The 21,682-nt window shown below is 36.3% G+C and overlaps 1 protein-coding gene across 1 annotated transcript; it reads right to left on the bottom strand.

The window, feature by feature from the left end:
* Positions 1-4,913: 4,913 nt before the first annotated feature.
* HTR1E (5-hydroxytryptamine receptor 1E) lies at positions 4,914-6,428 on the bottom strand. Its single transcript, XM_090280534.1, has one exon. The coding sequence runs from the start codon at positions 6,245-6,247 to the stop codon at positions 5,150-5,152; it is 1,098 nt and encodes a 365-aa protein (XP_090136660.1). The 5' UTR covers positions 6,248-6,428; the 3' UTR covers positions 4,914-5,149.
* Between the last annotated feature and the right edge of the window lie 15,254 nt (positions 6,429-21,682).

Below are 21,682 nucleotides of genomic sequence, written 5' to 3'. Positions count from 1 at the left end.
ACTTCCCTGAAGCAATATATGCAGCACTTTCACCATGCTCAGACTTTAATTTCTCAAATCACTGCTAGTTGACACCTGAATTAACATTAGCCTTTCTGAACATCCCATGTTGATGCTGATACTCTTAAGTTTCTCGGCAGATGGTGATATTGGTATTTTGGGTGGTACAATTCTCAGTTGAGTGGGACTGGCTTTTTTTTTTTTTTTATTGCAGGACTTAGCCTGCTCTTCTCCTACCACAAAATCCCATCAGTGTTCTCTCTTGGGATAACTAAACACGCCCACAAATATTCTCAAACACTGTGTAAGGCTCAGGCAATTTCCCACCTTGTTAATCACTTTTCCTTATTCCCTGCTAATTATAGTTGGTAATCTGGCAGAATACTTTTTCACATGTAGCATATGGTGGCCCTTGAAAACTGAACAAAATGTGATTGCATTCTTATACACACTAGTTGTCATTTTTCTCAGTACTTTTAATACAAAAAATTACCTTTGCTTGTATTTCTATTGTGGTCTTAAACTTCCTTTCACTAACTCTTCTTATGCTCTCATTAGCTTTTGCAAATACTGTCTGTAGTGAAGTTTAAATTTGTTGTGTGTAGAAGACCTTAAAAACTAAACAAACACAGCAAACACACATTAGCAGACTAAGACCAGGGTGATGGTTGAAACTAAAATGCCTTGTGCTGGTGACCAGCAAGGTTGTTGATTTTGTTCTGGAACTTACCTTGTATATAATTATCCAAGTTTGCAAACTGAAATTAATTAAGTATAGGAGGCCCATACAGTTATCCAAAGCAGGCAGTGGCAGCAATACTAACAGGGGTTCTTATTGCCACCAATTGAAATCAAAGTATCTACCAGGTTTCCAGGGGCATGACTTATGTCCAAGAATTCTTTCACTAAGTATACAAACCATGAAGTCCTAATTTATTAGTTAATGCAGGCAACTGGAATTTCATCTCTAGGGTTTACTTTTAATCTGCTAATGTTTACACTGGAAAAAACAGACCATATCAGATAGGTTTTGTTACTTCACTCAAGGGGGCAGGAGTGGTCAATAGCAGCCAACACTATTGGTTAAATGAGTAAGCCAAACAACGGATTTTTTTCAATAGGTTTTTTGATTTATGAAAGTATATACAGATTCTTCCTCATTAAGGGCAGGGGTAGGTGTGAGAGAAATGCCTTTGACTCAGACTTATCTAGTAAATTGGAAAGAGACTGTAAGTGAAAATTAGTTATGCATCTCCTTTTCAGTTTTATTCTAGAACTTTTTTAATTGCCAAGAAAGTATGTGGAGGGATGGGAAAGCAAGTGAGTTCCTCATATAATTTCTTGAAATTATAGGTATTATCATCATGATAAATACTGGGTTTTCAGATAAAGCACAATCTCAGTCAAATCACCTACAGTTTAAATCTCAATATCCTTGTACATAGATCACCACCAGTTGGGCAGTCATTTGACTTGCTCAGTAATATTGAGCAGCACATATAACAACCAGTATCTTATTGTGGCAGAGACTGTTCATTGTTCCCTTGTATCCATCCTCTCCTTCCTTTTGTTATAAGGCTCTCACTTTTAACAAGGCACATGGCTACCCAGCTAGAGCTTTATTCTCCTATTCTTCCTTACAATTTGGTGTGGCCAGGTGAGCAAGTTATTGTCAGTGGAATATAAGTAGAAGTGATGTGTACAACTTCTTTTTCTTCCTATGGACTGGAATGTGGATGTAATGGTAAGCCCTGAGGGGAAGGCAAAACCACAGATGTAAGGAACTCAAGGCCTTAGATGACTTCATGGAGTAGTCTCCTACTCACTCTGGGATATCCTCCCACCTCTTGACTGTCATGTGAGAGAGATAGAAACTATCTGGTTTGAGCTACTATATTTGGGAATCTATTCTTTAGAAGTAGCTTAGCCTGAATCTTAACTAATAAAGGACATTAATTTATATTCAATGAAAAGTCCATTTCCTTTCCACATGAAAACATTCCTTAGCATTTTGGGGGGGAATAAAAGCTGTGAATTTGGGGAAAAAGGAAGTCAGTATTACATCATCACATTTTAGAAGTTTGGTTTTCTCACTGAGAGAAGATGGCACATTTATGTTTCTTTCTTCCAGAGACATAATTTCATTCACATTAGCAGACATTTATTGAGTGCCTCTTTTGTGTGAAGCAGAGGAGGAGGGATGCAGAGATGAAAACAAACACAGTTGCTGCCCTCAAGGAGCTCACAATCTACTAGGGCATACAGCAGAAATGCACAAACAAATGCACTACAAGATAGGATGTATATAGTAACAGATATACAAATGAGGTTGTATGGGAGCAGAGAGCAGAGAGAGAGGCCTTTCATAGTCACAGAGAAGAGAGGAGAATCTCAGGAAGACTTGACAGAAGAGACTGCATTTGAATTACATGATGAAGGATTTGTGGAAGAAGATGGGGAGCCATGGGGTCAGGTTTCTGAAGCAGTGGGAACAAATATTAGGGAAGATCAGAAAACAAGGGAATATCCAGACATTTCTGGAGTTTCAGGCTACATAGTAAAGGAGACTTGACGATTATACTAAGGAATCTAAATTCATTTTATACCAATGAGAAAATAGTAGAGGGTTTTGAGTACTGCAACTAAAAAATCAATGGTACATGCTAGGCTAGTGAATCTTAAACTTTAGTGTGCACGAGAATCTCCTAGAGTGTTTGTTAGACAGAGATTGATGCCCCCTCCTCACTCACAGAACTTCTGATTAAGTAGGTCTTCAGTAGGGTCTTAGCCTTTGCCACTCTGAGAACCACTGTTCTAAGGAGATACATCTGGCAGGAATACAGGGGTAAAGTTGCAGGTTGAGTTCACAGGTAGGTGGATAAGATAAAAAGATTAGTCCAGGTGAGAGAACCAAAATATTTGAAAAGAAAGGGGCATATACAAACATTTCTGTAGAGGTAAATGGACAAGAAGTTTAAGACTATCTGGATGTGAGAGACAAGCCACAAAGAGAAAAAAAATGTATTTATCTAATATGAATGAAAGAAAAGCATGGTAATTCTGTTATCTGAGACTGGGCAGGTGGAAGGAGGAGGTTTGAGTGTGGGAAAAATGATCATGAGTTCAGTTTAGAAAGACTGTATTTGAGGCACTAACAAGTAGTCATAGGGAGATATTCACCAGACCTAATTCATGGGTCTGGAGTGTGAGAAAGAGAGGAATCAGAATTAAAGACACACATTGAAGAGCCCCAGGCATAGACAGAACTAATTGTTGAAGTGATGGAGGTTGGGATAGAGTACACATATATAGCAGGTGAGAGCTGAGGACAAAGCCTTGAAAAGCAAGACAAAGAATGAGGATGCTGGGGGAGATCCAGGATAGTAAAGTGTCCTGGAAGGCATAAACTTCAACAAGAAAGGAATGGCTAGCCTTTTAATTGGTGAGAGAATGGTAAGTAGGTAAAGACAAGAGGGAAGGCCACTAGGATTGCCTATTGGCAAGTCATCAATGACTTTTGGAAGATCTGTTTTGAAAGAACTGGGAGATGCATACTCAGATGGCATAGAACAGAAAATTCAGTGGAAGTGGAGCAGAATGAGTGGATTGATGACTGGAAAAACTTAAGTGGAAGATTTAGGAGAGAAATGAAACTAGAGCTTGTGGGGGAAGTAGGGCCACAGGAAGTTTACTCTAGTGTCCATGAGACTTGAGCAAATTAATAGGTCAGATTAAAGAAGAGGGGGTAGAGGAAGAAGGGATAGGTGGGAGAAAGGAAGGGGTGAAGAGAGAGAGAAGAAAGGAACAAGAAAAGTAGAGAGGTGGATACATTTAACGGCTAACACATGGAGGGGGAGAGGGGGCAAATCACTATATTCTCAGTAAACAAAGGGAAGGAATGATCTGTGGAGACTGAAGAGATGAGGGAGGCTGTGGGTGAAAGACAAGGAGCAGAGGTTGAGAACAGTCATTTCCTTAGGACTATACAAAAATTTTACAAACTTTCAGTCCTTACTGTCATCACTTTTAATTTTGTGGTGCTCTCCTTCATGTCATTTACAGTGGTCACTCCTGGCCAGGGGAGGCTGAGTCAGGCCACAGTGAGGTCTCAGAACCCATCTGTAGCCTCCTGGCTGCAGGGTACAGTCTGGCATGGATACCACAGAGATTCCAGGAGACACAATTCCATGCTCATTTCCTGATGGGTGGCCTTTGTCATAAACAGATTTTCAACTTTCAATCTTTTTCAATTGCACAACTGGTAATTTAATGAGTAACATTCTCCAACAAAGTTCTTCAGGTAATATATTTCCTAATTTTATCACTGTGCCCATTTATCTGCTTTAAAATTTCCCCAAATTTGTCATGTACTCTCACCTTAATCCTGCTAGAGTGAGAGAGTGTATTTGAGACTTAGCTGGATACTTCTTAGACTGGGAGGAGACCCCACGTGTCTTTCAGGTAATATAGCAACACATTGACCAGAGTAGATTTAGATGATTTCTTATTTGCTTATGTTTCATATTCATAATCAAAGACCTAGGAAAGTGCCAGTGTATTCATTCCAGGTTCTTTTTAAAGAATGAGAAAGCTTATGTACTATTTGCACCTGAAAGGAATGAGTTATGTAGCTACAGTAAATGATTTTAGCTCATGTCTGCACACAGTAGATGGCAGCACATCACTTTTTAATGCTTTATGTAGTGATGCAATACCCCCTGGAATTTGTAAGCATTTGGTGCTATAACCTTGAATGTAATGCCACATGAGGGCAAATTAGCAGACATTTAATTTATAAGTAACAAAAAATTCTGCAAAAGAAAAGTTATTTTGGCATTCTTTAATTGTAGGGTTAACTGAAATGGCTAAAGTAATAAAAAGTATTTACTAGTTCACCTTATTATTACTTCTATAAAATATCTGTTTTTGTATGATAATGTTTATTTGAAATTATGTACCACAAACAAGACCAGAAGTAGGAAACAGCACATCAAATAACAAACCTCAAACAAAACAGAACAGAAAAACAAGATCACACATACTTATAAACTCTCCTGAACGAATTATGTTCAAGAATTAAGAAGTTGTACCCCTTACCCATGTCCATTCATGAGGCTGTTCAAAATCATGCTTTTTGTATTTTTACAATCTAAGTATGTTCTCGGCACCTAATGAGCTTTTTAAAAGCCAGCTTAAAGTCTTCATTAAAACTTGTGTAGAGCAGAGGGTTGATCAGAGAATTAACATAACCAAGCCATGTCAAAAAGTCGGCCACTTCAGAGGACACGGTATAGATGCTCAGACCTACAATCAACTCTTTGATGAAAAATGGCAGCCATGACAAAATGAATGCACCCAAAATCAGTCCTAGGATGCGTGCTGCCTTGCGCTCCCTAGTACTAGAGATCTGCTGGCGTTCTCCTGGGTGATCTAGATCACTGTCAAAGGGAGGGATCCTGATGGAGGTGTGGATCTTTTCAAACTCTGTGGTAGGGTCTGAGGTGGAGAAGTCAGACACACAAAAAGTCTGAGTGAGTTTACAACTCGCAAATGAATTTTGGCTATCTGTGCTTCTGTTGCTTAAGTGCCTGCTTGACCCTCTTTTCTGGTAAAGGCTCTTGGCTGCGTGGTAAATCCGGTAATAGAGAATCAGTATCAAAGTCAAGGGGATATAAAATGCCCCAAGAGTGGAGTAAATGGTGTAGATGACATGGTCATGCTGGATGGCACACTGACTAGGGGGTGGGCTGAGCTGGCGGTGGCTCCTCCAGAACAGAGGGGGCATGGAGATGAAGATGGAGATAGTCCAGACAATGAGGATCATCAGTCCTGCCCTCTTGGCGGTCCTCTTCCTGGCATACTCAATAGCATTGGTGATGGCCCAGTACCTGTCCAGGGCAATCACACAGAGATGGAGGATGGAGCAGGTGCAGCAGGTCATGTCCACACTCAGCCACACCTCGCAGATGAAGTACCCTAGCTTCCAGCTGTCCATGACGATGTACATGATACTCAAGGGCATGACTAGCACTGCCACCAGGAGGTCTGTCACAGCCAGAGAACAAATCAGGTAGTTGGCAGGCTGGTGAAGCTTCTTGGTGGTGCAGATGGCCATGATCACGGCCAAGTTTAGCAACATGGTCAGGGTGGTGATGATCACCAGAGTCATGGAAATGAGCATCTTCTCAGTGATGGTCTTGGCTCTCACAGCCACGCTGGCTTCTGTGGTACAATTAGTGATGTTCATGTTTTCCCTGTTGCAGTCTACACTGTGGAGGAGCTGTTGGTTATTTTCCTTCAGCTGGAAACTACTTAGACTTGAGTGTCTCTTATTTGTAAGAAGGCTGTAATTTCTTCAGCTATGTAGTCTCTTGTATTCCATTTTGGGTGGGTAAAGGGAAGCACCACAGCATTTCTTCTGAGTGGAGGGTTCCTGGAAAATAGTATGCTGCTGGTTAATACAAGAAAAGCCATATTCTTTTTCCTGAAAAACATGGTAATATTCTGGTTTTCATACATTTTTTACATAATTTTGATATAATTTCTTTTTCTTCTCTGAATGCAAACTTCATTTTTACATTATTCCTCAAAGGATACTTTTTTTTAAGTTCCCCAGCTTTTCTTGATGAAGATGTTACCAAATTTAATCTCTCTTTTCTTATTTTTAATTATTCTTTTTTATACAAGGTACACATACACATATATAAAAGGCTTTTTTTTTAACATTTGGAAACATTTATTCACATTATATCATGCTTTAAAATTTTTGAGATCATTACATTAAAAAATTATGTGGTTTATAATAAGTAGCCTTCAAACCAGATCTCATAGTTCCATAGCAAACATCAACTCCAGAGATATTTTAGTGTCTCATTGGGATTGTCCAATTTTGTCTAATTATTTCTGACATTTTATATATCCCACTGTGCACTCCTTTGGAGAAAAGAGAGGAAAAAGACATATCATGTTACTTTGATGTTTATGGCAAATTGTTCTCAGAGTAATGCAGTAAACCAACTGTGAAACAGTATTATCATTTAGCTCAAAGATCTCTGCATTTTGAAAAACATGTTTAGTTTTGGGTAATATTTGTGTTCTCTATCTATCATCTATCTATCTATCTATCTATCTATCTATCTATCTATCTATCTATCTATCCATCTATCTATCTAATCTACCTATTGGATAGCTGTGATTAAGTTGGGTAGACAATGAGAGACATTTATTAAATGCATCGCTATAAGGAATTTTTTAAAAGTAAAGTTAAATATGAATGTATATTCATAAGACAATCTAAATCTACATTGAGATAGTCACAGCTAATGGCTGCTGGTTAGAACATCGATAAAATTCTCTGATTAGACTCTATGGGATTAGGACCAGGAACTTTAAAGAAAAACTGATGTTTCAGCAGTTTTAAGAAGGGACATAGATTGACATAGATTAGGATTTACAGACATAATGATTTCATCAAAAGATGAGGGCAGGAGCAGATGAAGCATGTGTGAAACAGGAGTGAAAGTGGTGAGGGTCTTTGGGTGGACTGAGAATGGGAAGTCAAGGGAGTCAAAACCAAAATCTCTAGCCTAAGTGTATTATAACTCAGGATTTAACTTCTCCTACCCATAGGGCAAAAAGAAGGGAAATAGGTGTCATTTATCCTTTAGATACTAAAAATGAAAGAAAATAGTAATGATTTTACTGAAGACCAAAAATAGGGCCGTTGTTTTAAAGATAGTCTCTATCTTTCTGCAGTTAAATGGCAAACATACTGCCTCTCTGTTTCCATTATGCTTTTACAGTGTTTTCTGTAGATGTACTACTTTTGGATGTCCTGTGGTTCTCTAGTTCTTCCAGGGGCTTTCTTCACCAAAAATCCCCTCTTTCTTGTAAATCAGATTTTTTTTTTCTCCACTGGTACCCTGCCTTCCTTTTATAATCAGTTTAAATGTGCACTTAAATTTGAACCCATGGATATGAACATCAATATGGGGATTGACTGATAGAGAGAAGAGGGTGGAGGTGGGAAAAGGGAGAAAAAGTGGGAACGACTGTAATAGCACAAACAATAAACAATAAAAAAACATACTTCCCTATTTTCAACTTTTAGTACCACTCTATAGCAATGAAAAAAGATTTTTTTTGTTCCTGATCTGGCCAAATATATCACAAAGAAAATAATATTTTTGCTAATCACATAGTATTTCACGGAAAGTTAGAATATGTGTATTTTGAAAATAAAATAAAATAATAAAGGGTTTAAACAAAAAAATAAATTTGGGACCAGGCTAAAAAATTGAAAAAGTTTGGGCTCTGTAATCAGACAGACCTGGGCTCAGATTACAGTTGAGCCAGCTGCTAGCTGCTTGGGGCAACCTCTCTATAATTCTCCCTCTGTCCCATGTGTTTATTTCTCAATTTTGACCTCTTTCTCTTTAACGAAATTAAATAAAGTTGCTTTTGTTTTCTGTAAATAGTAATCCACAGTTATGTTTTTCTTGTGTTCTTGAGTTTTGCTGGTTTATTTTGTGCCCACAACTTTCAGAGTAGGAGTTAAGTTTTTCATCGTTGTTCTGCCAGTCACCCCAAACTCCTGCACACATTCAGCTTGCCATCTTTTATTTCATAACAACACATCCTTTTGAAAGGCAGGATGAGATCACCTGGGGAGCAGTGATAGAGTGAACAAGTCTGAGAACTGTGCCTTGGAGCTCTTCATTGTTTAAAAGACAGGTAGGGAAGGAGGAAACAGCAAAACAGAGAATGACTACTGAGGTGGAGGAGAACAATGAGAAAGAATTCCATCCCAAGACCATGTGAAGAAAGTATAGCAAATAAGAGAGAGTAATCAACAGTGTGAATATTGCTGATAGGCTGTGGGTAGTGATGACCCGATCACTGGACTGGGCGATATGAAGGACACTGATGACTTTGACAAGAGCAGTTTGGTGCAGTACTGAAGATGAAAGGCTGAATGTGGTTTCAAGAAAGAATGGGAGGAGAGGAAATAGAGAGTGAATAAGAGCAATTTAAGAGCTTTGCTGATAAGGGGAGCCAAGAATAAGGTAGTAACTGCAGAGGAGATGTGGGGGCAAGGTTGTTTCATTTTTAAGATTTTTTTTTTTAATCCAGGTCATTTATCATTTTCCTTGCTGCTGCCATCAATAGCCTTTATATTGGGACAAAGAACATTTTTGGAGTGAGTGAAATGTAAAGGAGGAAGCAGAAAAGCAGTAATGGAGGAGAAGACTGGTAGTCAGTCAGTGGGGCCTGGGGATCCCAGGTAAGCAGAATTCTTTGAACAATTTAAAGAATCATACTGGGGGCAGTGAAGGGGCCAAAGAAACAGCCATATGCTGTAAATGACCCAGCCTCAATTGTCTTGTCTTCCTTTTAACCTTGTTAAGAAAATAACACATGGCTTTATAATCACTACCAAATCCTAAGGAGGTAGTACGATTCCTAATGAGAACAGTGCTGATTAAATAGCACCCGAAAATCCTTAAGTCTCTTCAGCTTTTCATGTAGCAGGGGAGGAGGGACTATAATAACATCTAACTCAAAATACATTCTGCAGAACCAATCCAAACATTAATTAACAGCTTTTGTTAGTCCACCAGAATGGAAAATTTACTGCAATAATCATAGTTAAAACAGACATATCTTATCAGGAGTTGATACAGGAACCTCTTCAGGGTTTGTGACTTTCAGTTTTTGCTTTAATTATGACCTGGAAAATACCAGTGCAGTTCAAAGCCATTATTTCAATGGTTTTCTTTTTCTTTTTCTTTTTTTTTCCATTAAAATGAGTAGGAAAGAGCCACTCTAAACCAAACTGGTTAGTGCATATTGCTCTCATTTACCAGGATGTTTCTGAGCCTCTGGTTGATACTGTCTCAGTCACCATCAGAGCATCAAAGAGATGAGGTCATAAGCACACTCAATTCATTTTTAATTTTACCATCTTCTGTTGGTTTTCAATAACTACTAATAATTTACCATATTCTTTCACATCTTCTGCGATTGTTTTTATTTTGCCCAAATTGCTCTAAATCATTTTGAGATAAAATCTACAATATGAGCCAATTTCTTCTTCTTTTTTTGTTATTTTGGGAGTGGCAGATTGTCCCCATATCACTAATTTTATCTAATTGTTTGTTAAATTCACTTCCTCAGCCTTCATAAAGACTTCTCTTTATCTGTCTAAGCAAAGGAAGGGTGGATAGTAGTATGTTTCTCAATTTGCTCTTTAATGGGAACAAAGGAAGATATAAAAGATATTAGAATGTGGTTCTTTATTATTTTTTTCTTATTTATTTCTTTATTTAAATTGTGATCAGGACATACATGTGGTTTATCATTGTAAAAATTTAAACAAGACAGAGTACATAGAGTTTAAAGAGATATGGACACAAGTCTACATATAAAAACATTTGTCAGAAAAATGGTTTTGTGAACATTTTCTTCCATTCTGTGGTTTGCCTTGTAGCTTTAAAGGATGTCTTTTGATAAGCAGATTTTAACTTTGATGAAGTCTATGTTATCTACTTTTTCTTTATGATCAGAGTTCTTTGTGTTCTAAGAAGTGTTTGTCAACCTTAAGGTCATAAAAGTATTTTCTATATTTTGTTTGATAAGTTTAATAGCTTTCACTTTTATGTTCATACTGAAGGTGGTTATAGAGTGAACAAGACTGCTGGCTGATGGGAGAGCTGGACTTGGGCAATCGGAGGCTCCATACCTTATCCCATTCTTGGGATGTATCTCTTCCCACTGTTCTTACAGCTGGAGCAATTTTTAAAGAGGCAACCTTGAGAAAGCAGTGTGTTTTTTAGACCATCTTGATGGCGTATGGAACTGAACCCCGTTAAAGCCTCTACATAAATTTTTAAGATTCTGACAGGCAGATACAGAGACCTATTTGTCTTGTAGCCGCCCAAAACAAGTTTCATATGTAATTTCCCTTGCCCATTAAGCCTGCTGCCTACAAACCTGGAGTGGTCTGCCTCTTTCTTCCATCTCTCCATACTCTGTAAAAGTATCGATTTCCCGAATTTTCGAACCAACAGTTCATGATCCACTTTGAATACATTTTTACATTTGGATGTGAAGGGGGTTGAAATTTATTTCCCTCCCTATATGGATGTCTACTTATTTCAGCACTTTTTTTGTGGGAAAGACTGTCCCCATTAAAATATGTGTCAATTTAATTCTATACCCTCTCTTCTGTTCTTTTGGCCTACTTTTATGCCAATAGAACATTGTGTTGATTACTGCAGCTTTTATAGTAAGTCATGAGATTAGGTGATGTGAGTCCAACTTAGTTCTTTTTCAATATTGTTTTGGCTATTCTAGATTCTACTAATTATCATATAAATTTTAGCCTCAAATTGTCCATTTCTACAAAAACCCTGCTGAAATTTTAGTTCATTTTGTGTAAAAATTATAAAATAATTTTGGGGGAATTAAAATTTATCAATATTGTGTGTCCCTTAATCCATGAACAATGTGGCAATCTTCATTTATTCTTATATTTTCTCAGTAACATTAGTAGTTTTCAGTGTAGTGGTTTATTTCACATATTTATTTATATCTATCCCTATGTATTTTAGTATTTTGATGTTTTTGTGTTAATTGTATTCAATTTCCATTTTTATTGCTTATATATAAAAATGCAGTGGATTTTTGGATATTAATTTTGAATCTGTGATCTTGCTGAATACCCTTATCAATTCTGGTAAATTTTTTGTAGAGTCATAATTTTGCTATGAAAAAAAACCATATCATTTACAACTAGAGGCAGTTTTGTTTCTTTTCCAATTGTATTGCTTTTATTTTTTTGCCTAACCTTATTATACTGACTAGAATTCCAGTACAACGCTGAGTAGACGTGACAAGAGCAAATATTCTTACCTTGTTCCCAACATCAGAGGGAAAAAATGTTTATAATTCACCATTATTATATTAGCAAACATTTTTATTAGATCCATTTTATTAGTATGAGGAGAATTGTTTTCTATTTAATTACTTTCAACCTTCATATTTATTATTTCCTTTCTTTCCTTACTTTATTTTCTTTTTCTTGTCTTTTAAAGTGGAAGCTAAGATAATTAGTTTAAAACTTTTTTGCCAACAATATAAGCAGTTAGAATTATAAGTCTTGCTCTAAGCACTCTTCAGGTGCACAATAAAAATTTTAATACTTACATTTTCCTTATCATTCAGTCAAAAATATTTTCTAATTCTTTCATGGTTTCTTATTTGGTTTGTGCAATATTTATAAGTACATTTCATAACTTAAAAATAGTTAAAGATTTCACAGATTCTTTTAAAACTGATTTTTAATTCCATTGTACTCAGGTTCACAAAATAAAGTATGTATGATTTCAATCATTTGAAGTTTATTGAGACTTATTTTATGGCTCACTAATAGTCTATCTTGACAATGTTATGTGTGTTTAAAAATAATGTGTGATTTGTGATTGCTCCATGTAATTTGCTTTACATTATTGTTCAAAGCTTCTATACATTTACCAATGTTTTGTCAACTTGCTCTATCAATTATTGAGATAATTGTTCAACTCTGCAACTATAATTTTGGGTATGCAAATCTCTCTAGTTATGTCAATTTCTGAGTCATGTATTTGAAGGTCTGTTATTACATCCATACTTATTTAGAGTTACCTCTTCTTGATGAATTGACTATATCTTTTTATAATGTGTTCATTTGTCCCTGATAATATTCTTTGTTCTGATGTTTATTTTGTATAATATTAATATAGCCTCTCCAGCCTTCTTTTAATTAATGTTTGTATGGTATACCTTTTTTAATGTCTTTTTATTCTTAACCTATCTATGTCTTTATATATGGTAGGTTTCTTAAAGACAGCCTCTAGTTGGGTCTTGCATTTTATCTGGCCTGACATTCTCTGCCCTTTCTAGGATATTTAGGTCATTTAAACTTAATGTAATTGTCGATGTGCTTGATTTTAATTCTACCATCTTTTTATTTATTTTCTGTTCAAGTTTCCTTTTATGTCCTTAGTATTTTGTAATTTTTAGCATAAAGTTCTGTGCATGTTATGTTAGATTTTATTTTCTTTGGAGTGATTATAAATGGCATCATGTTTTTAATTTCAGTTTCCATTTTTATTTTTATGATATAGAAATGTAATTGATTTTGTGTGTGGATCTTGTGTTATGCAATCTTGCTTAATTCACTTACTAGTTACAGGACTTTTTGGGTAGCTTCTTGAAGCTTTCTACATAGATGAACATGCCACTTGCAAACTGAAACACTTTTATTTCTTCTTTCTCATCTGTATGACTTTTCTTGCCCTATTGAAGTAGCTAGACCTTCTAGGACTATGTTGCTTATTAGCAGTAAAAGCAGACATCTTTATCTTATGTCTTATCTTAGGGAAAAAAACATTTAGTCTTCCTCTATTAACAGAATAGGGATAATTTTGGGGGAATGGAATGTAAGCAGAAGTGGTATGTGCCACTTCTAGGCCTGGTCTGTAAAAACTTCTAATGTACTGTCCCTATGCTCAGCCTCTATCCACCATTGGATGGGATGGAAGTATCCCAGGTCCCTGAATGACCAGAATACTAACCTCCCCCTTCTGGCTTGTGTTAGATAGTGATACATGTAAGAAATAATATTTTATTTTATTAAACCACTAATATTCTGGAGTTTATCAGTGAAAGGAACTAATATTACTTACTTTAAGTAACACATCAACTATCCTTGGGTGATTCAATCTTTGTTAGTTTGGTTTCACAGTTTGAAAAATGAAAATAATTATATCTATTGTACCTTGCATATTTATAGAGAGAATTAAATGAGATAGCACTTGCCAAAGTATATGCACATTTCCTGACATGCATGAAGTACTCAATAAACTATTCAAACTATTGTTTGCTGAGCATGTTCATGTGTTGACATACTAATGGATTTGTTATCTCCATATTAAACTAAGGTTTATTTACTTGTGTTTGTGTTTTTGGATGTTTATCCCTTTAAAAACATATTTTTCAGCTGTAAAAGTGATGAAATGTAATGCAAACCCAATATATATTGATCAAAATATTATGCATTTTTTCAACCCACTTGAAATGGTTCCTTAGTAAATATTCATAATTAGTTTGTGAATTATACTTTAAGAACTGTTTTTAAGAAAATCCATATCACAAGCCATGTCCACATTTTTCTTTGATCTTTTGGAAACACAATTGTATGTTTCTAAGCAAAGATGAGCAAAAAGGCAAGTTATACAGGTAGTTTTCTCCACTGGCATAAAGGTTATGTAGAAAGCAGATATATACCCCCTTACTCATAAGTCAGTTCCATTAATTCACAAAGTTATTTTGAAGACAAATCCAGAAAAGGTGCCAAAAGCAAGAAGGTGGTTGAGAATGCTTTAATGAGGCTAGGGAATGTAGGTTTGATGGGTGGAGGAAGGAGGCTAAGTAGGAAATGGAATCTTCTGGATTAAATGCCTGAGTGGAAATAGAAAGTAGTTTAGAAGGCTGCAGAATATGAACTTGATACAATTTATTGGCCAAATGGTTTTACTACTTTGATGATGATAATTGAAAAGTTGGGTATTATTATAATATCTTAAATAGCTCATAACAAGAATTCAGAAAAATTTCCCAAATTTGAGGAATTTGTCTAAAACTTATATTTTTATTTTGAGTCTTTTCTACCATTAAACATAGTCATTTTTTGTATAGCCAGCACACATTTGTGTTTCTATGAACTCTGGTTAGCTTATTGGTTTCAACTTTTACCTTATCACTTTTGCTGACCTAAAAAGGAGGGCTTCGTTTTCTGTCATTATCAGAACATATTCTGCTTCTCAGACTACTACACAAATAATACTTAGTTTGTTCCGTGAAGAGCAAACATTGCTTTTTCTTTCATTCTATAGTCTACATTCAACCCCTGGCTGTTGAACTCATTTAGCTTTCCAAGTCTTCTTTAACTGTACTTCTTGGATTTGGCAATTCATTAACTTTAAAACTCTGCCATGCTCCAGGTAGAAGCACACAATAAAATAAATTTGTATTATCTACTTTTTAATAAACCTTTTAATTTTGGTATAATTTTAGATTTATAGAAAAGTCATGAAGATAATACAGAGAATGCCTGTATACCTCTCACCTATTTCATCCATTGTTAACATCTTACATTATTGTAGTACATTAATCAGAACTAAGAAAGCTACATTGATTTAATACTATTAACTAAACTCAGACTATATTTAGATTTAACCAGTTTTTCATTAATGTACTCTTTCTGTTTCAATCTAGGATACCATGTTGTATTCAGTTATTATATCTCTCAGTGTCCTTTGGTCAGTGACAATTTCTCAATCTTCATTTGTTTTTCAAGACCTTAATGGTCTTGAGGGTTGTTGGCCAGGTATCCTACAGGATATCCCTGATCTTGGCTTGTCTGATGTTTTTCTCATGATTAGACTAGGATATGGATTTTTAGGATAGAATACCATGGAGGTGATGTGCCCTCTCATCAATTGGTTAAGGTTGCATTTGCCAGGCTTTTATATTTCCCTTTTCCTACTCTATTTTTTGGAAGTAAGTCTGTTAGTCTAGCCTACCTTTAAGGGTGGGGGATTAAGCTCCACTTCCTGGAGGGAGAAATATGTGCATATGTTATTTAGAATTCTTCTCTAAGGAGATTTGTCTTTCCTCCACCAGTTATTTATTTATTCAATAATTTATATTTATATGTGTATGTATTTATGACTTAAACCCAAGGGGATAATAGCCACCAGTTTTGAGGAAATTACCTTTAGAAAAGTGCTGTCAATGCCTATGTTATTTATTTATGTCAGTATGGACTCAGGGATATTTATTTTATTCTTTGTGTTATAATCCAAGGACTACATTATTTGTGTATTGTTCAAATTGTTCCAGTTTTGGCCATTGGGAACTCTTTGGTCAGCTCCTGTTGCTCCATCTCTTATAAGTCTGTTTTCCTTTGCCCTGTATGAGCAAGCTACATCTTTTTAAAAGGTGTTGGGGGAAAAACAATCCATCTTCTGAAGTACAGATAAGGTTTTGGTCAATAGAGGGTCTCTGTTGCAGGCAAATAAAGCCTTTCAATGTGAAGGACACCTGTAGAAATGTTATTTGCTTTTCAGCTGAGAATAATGAAAAATGAACTTTATGAAGTACCTGCCATTTAAACTAGCTGGTGCTTGAGGTTGTATTAGCATTAAAAAAAAAAAAATGAAATGACTTTTTTTTGACTCAGCTTAATGACACAACTGAAGTACTCGATTTTTCTCAGAGAAGATCTAGGCGCCTTCCTGTGCTGTGCATAGATTTTTGTTTTAAATCTTCTGCAGTGTAATGTGCTTTTGTGGCAGACCCAATGGAATGAGCATTTAAGCTGCTTGCAGGGCTAAGGTTTCATACTGTGCTTCCACCTAGGGAAGATTGTTATCTCAGATGACTTGGTACTGCTCCAGCTGCCTCTAAGAGTATGTTCTACAAAGGGAGGTTTGCAGGGTTTTTTTTTCTTTTTCTAAACATACTTCAGATTGAGAAACAAGATAAAGTGTACTGTATGGAAATGAAAGGGTCAAGAATACTGACTTCCTGTGAATGCATCTTAGATCTATTGATGGTGGGTTGTGTGTCCCTGAAAAAGATACATTGTGCCTTTGGGTCTCAGTTTCTCTATCTGTGTAATTAGGACTTCATTATTTCTGAGCATCTTTCAGGTCTAACATCCTATGATTTTTTTGCTGATTTTATTGTGGCTGGAAGAAGGCTATGTGCATATATTTACCTATCAGTTGCAAGAGAAAAATAACCTCTAGTTTTGTGGAAATTATATTTATAAATGTGCTGTTGATGCCCAATAAAAATGTCACAGATTCCTGAGATTTATGCAGTATTGTTATATTGAAAATTTACTTTCACATTAATTTTCCAGTCTTAATATTACTTTTGTTTTTAATTTTGAGCACAGAATCTACCAAACATACACATTTATCTCTACACTTCGACTCTCATGTTGATATTTAGCCACCTCTCTTTTCTTGGATGGTTTGTCATAATTTGTCACTTGTCATAGGTGTTGTGTGGTCTCTCACATTTATGCAAGTCTTGGGGTTGACTTTGTTCTAGACTATTATTTCAAGAATATGTGTATAAAGAATAGTCTTGAAAGACAGAGATTGGGAAAGGGAAGCATGCTTCTGTCTAGCATAATAAAGCATCGTGCCTTTTTTGGAGTAAGTGGCAGTATGCTTACTGTCCATTATAAAAGATTTGCCTTCCCTAAGCTTAGTATGCAACCTGTAATGCACTCACTGCATGCAAGAGCCAACTGGCCCTTTTTGCATCACTCTGTGGGAATTCAAGCTTGGGAAATTGAGGCAAGAAAGTGCTAATACTTGGCTACTGTCATTGCTGTAATCGAGTCCTTCCTTCTGATGGTTCCATGAAACTGGCATTTGTTAACTTACAGATTTCCAATTAGTCTCTGCAGTGTACTGCCCATTGTGAAGTTTTAGTGGGTTGTATAGAACCACTAGTTTTAGGAGATGGTCATCTCTTGATTCACACTTTCCTTGAGCTTGGTGAGGTTCCATAAAAACAGCTGAGAACTTGGGTTTCAAAAGAACTGGAATCAAGTATATATTTGATCACATTCTAGCTTTGTAATAGTGGCACGCCATTTAACATCTGCACTTCATTTCCTTCTCTTTTTAGAGGAGATGACTTACTTCACAATTTTATTGTAAAGATCAAAAAGATAATACATACCTATGCTATCCACTATGGCAACCATACATGGCTATTTATATGAAAATTAAATAAAAAATCAGGTCTTCAGTTTTAATAGTATCACTTTTCAAATGTGATTAAATAAAAAAAAAACATATAACATTTCTATTACTGTCCTCAATTCTATTGGACTCTGCTGACAGAGCTATTTATGCAGGGTTATAGAAAGATGAGATTTTCGTTTGTTTGTTTGTTTCTTTGCTGTTACTGGGAGGTTGGATGAGACCAGTTCACTTCCCTTACTGTGGCAAGTTTTAAGACTCACATGTGCCATGGAAAGCCCTGGCTTTCCATATACAGTAAAATCTTAGTTGGAATTTGGCACCAGAGATAAGACTGGGAAGGGAAACTAAGCATCATTTTATCTACCAGGGGCTGCGCAAACTGAAGTGTTGAATTTTCTAAGGTTATATCTAGGCCCAGCACGAGACTTCTGTTGAATGGAAAGTGACACAGGCTGTGGGTATGGGAGGGCCTGGAACACATGCACCCTGTGTATTTGCTTTTTTTCCTACATTTGTTCATTTACTTTGTATTTGACTGTCTTGCCTCAAAAAGTAAATGTGGTTTGACTTTCCTTTTGTTTTGACTTTCCTATAGTTACACTGTCTGACTCCCAAATTTACAATATTTATTTTGTCAATTTTTGCCTTCTTTTCTTTTTTCCTTCCTCAATATTAAGATTATTAGGAGTGCTAAAAGGACTTTTAATGTCTCTTTTTATCTCTGATGAACCCTTTTAGTTGCTAAGCCATTATCAGCCAGTTCCTTCTAGAATATAGTTGATTAGGTCTCACTATTTTCCAGCAAAGTTGAAAGAGTCTATAGGGATCAGTAGCAGTAATCAAAATTTGAAAGGGCCATGATATCTCTGTAAATATTATAAGACTGTATTTATTTTTTTCTTCTTAAGCTGCTACGGTTGAAGTACTTTGGCTATAATAGAAAAGGCAAATAATCTCATCTCATACAAACTCCAGTTCTGGGTCCTGGCTCCTGAGTGCTGGGTTGATTCAGATGTGGTGTCTACACTCAGCAGAAGAGAGTTATGACTGATAGTGCTCAATAACTGTAGGTTCAAGCTCTGGTCAGGGTGCATACAAGAAGAAACCAATGAATGTATAAATAAGTGGAATAACAAATCAATGTTTCTGTCTTTCTCTCTCCTCCACTCTCCCTTCCTCTCTCTCTCTCTCAAATGAGTGAAAATAAAGAAAGAAACAAAAACATGAAAAAAGTTTTCCCTTGTTGTATTATTCACCATAGAATTTATAAGAAGTGAATGCACACATTCAATTTTATTCAGTTCTCCAAACCTGGGTAGATGCTTACAATTAGAAGACACAATTGGAGTTAAAGGTGGCTATGGTCCATGACCTTGAGGTGCTTACAGTTCACTAAGGAAGACAGAACTAATATAATCACAGCCTGAGTGAAGCTAGGCTGATAAGGGGACTCCACTTCCCCCCATGTTAATTGGTCATTTCTAGCCATAGTGGTAGCCTGACACTGTTTGCATTGTCTACTGACTGCCACTATTCAGGTTCTTTGATCTGGTACACTTTCCCTCATTTCCTTTTCTCTTTTGAACCCTATTCTTTTTCCAAGGCACCCAAATCCCATCCCATTTGTGAGGTTATTTCTGACATTCTTTAAGATATTTGTTTAAATATCTAAGACCAAGATGAGACTTTAGAGGCCTTACACATTCTAAAAATATTTCAATGTTCCTTCGACATGTGATTAAAAATGCTAAACAATGTAAGTATAAAGAAGTCTCACAAAGTTCTTACTTTTCTTTTGATTACCATTTTAATGCCCTTTAAGGACATGTCAAGGATCAAATTGTGACAAAGGCTTTCTTTTAGAGAAAAAAAAAGAGACAGAGAAGTCTCTATTTTTGGTACTCTTACATTGGAATCCTTAATCATGTACTTGATTTACTTTGGGGTAACCTAGCACTGTTTAGGTCTGTCTTCTACACTAGATTGAAAACACTCTCCTTGATTGCTCAAATTCCAGCCCAGCAAGAGGCACACAATCGATGTTCAATAAGCATTTGTTGAATGACTGAGTGAATAAGTTGCAGTTAATTATTGTCACTTCACATATGCTGTCTTTGATTATTAATGCAGTATCCAGAACAAAATAGATATTAATAAATTGTTGTTTGATGTTAATAAATAACTGTTTGTGCTTCTCATTCTATAGTCTAGGTGTATCACTGGGAAGTTGCCATCCAATCAAGGACTGTATTTTCAACTCCTCCTTCCCTTGCACCTGGGTTTGGTTGATTTTGTCATTATTCCTCATCAATGAAACATGAGCAAAAGTAATGTGTGTTACTTCTGGGCCATGGCTTTAAAGAAGCAGAGGTGTTTTTGCATGCTTTCTTCTTTCATCAGCTGAATGCAGAAAATTTTGAGGCCTTGAATGGCAGGGCCAAAGGATGAAGGAGTCTGTCTGAAATCACCATGAAGAGAAAAGCTACCTGTCAATCAGTTCCTGGGTTGGATCCTTACCTGAACAAGAAATAAACTTCTGCTATTCAGCTACTGAAATTTCAGGGATTCTTGTAGTATTTAAGATTACTAAGACCTATAAAGATTTGCAGCTAAGTGCTTAATTTAGTGTCCCTGTTTTTTCTTGTTGGTGGGCTTGTCCTTGGTTAAGGGAACAGTATTGAAACCCAAGTCAAAGTAGGCTCCTTGTGTATGCTAGAGAGAGTTGCTCTAAATACAGAAGCTCAGAGGGCTATGCTTTGGTTTTAAGGGAGGCTGGTTGAAAGAATGTAGATTTATCAGTTCAAATTCATTTATCCACTTTGTAAAAACCATCTCTGAGTTCTGAACTTCCTAATGAGAGTAGAATTACAGGATCATCTACTCTAAAATGTACTTTTAAATTTTACACTCATGTATTTTGAAATGACTACTGCTTTTATTTCTTAACTTTGAAGACACAGCCTTTTGAAGCCTAAATACACATGTCTAGTCTTAGCATGTATTAAGAAAGTAAGGCTTTACCTTAAAAATCAAAGCCGTTAAAGCAAAGGCCACAGGAACAAAGATCCATTACTGCCAGAAAATGAATCATATTGGGATTTCTTATGGCAATAGAAAGAATGAACTATGCTAAAAAGCCAAATTTGGAAAAAATTTTGCTGTATTTCCAAAAATTAGTGTGAGTATAAGCCAATATAAACTTGAATTTAACCAGAGGAATGGGTCAGGGAAAGTGTTAGTTAAGTCAAATTCAAGTAGCTCCAGAAATATGAACAAGGTCTGTACAGAAAAAGTCCAGCCATTGTTAATATAACAAGAGTGGTTTGCACAACATCAATGTAACCTGGCAGCCAAAGATAGTGGACTGGAATGCACATGTGTGAACAATGATGACTTCACTGTACTAGTCAGCAGGGATGGTAGATGCTGTTGAGTGAGCATGTGTACTGTGTGGCTGTTGCATTCAAAGTGACTGAGCGAGCAGAGTAATGAGTCTGCATCAAATTTTGCATTAAGCTTGAACATTCCTCCCTGGAAACTATTTAGATGATTCAGAAGGCTGCAGCTATGGGCAACTGGTGATTGGCAGCTTCACCACAACAACATGCCCACTCACGCATCATGTCTTATGCAGAGCTTTTTGGCAAAACATCAAATCACCCAGGTAACTCAGCCTCCTTACAGCCCAGATTTGGCGCCCTGCAACTTCTGGCTTTTCCCAAAACTAAAATCACCTTTGAAAGGGAAGAGATTTCAGACTGCTGATGAGATTCAGGAAAATACAGCAGGGCAGCTGATGGTGATTGAAAGAACTGTGTGAGGTCCAGGTGCCTACTTAGAAGGGGACC

Source organism: Furipterus horrens, unplaced genomic scaffold, assembly GCF_987537825.1.
Source record: "Furipterus horrens unplaced genomic scaffold, mFurHor1.1.pri manual_scaffold_6, whole genome shotgun sequence".
Lineage (NCBI taxonomy): Eukaryota > Metazoa > Chordata > Mammalia > Chiroptera > Furipteridae > Furipterus > Furipterus horrens.
This window is presented reverse-complemented; position numbering and strand designations above follow the sequence as displayed.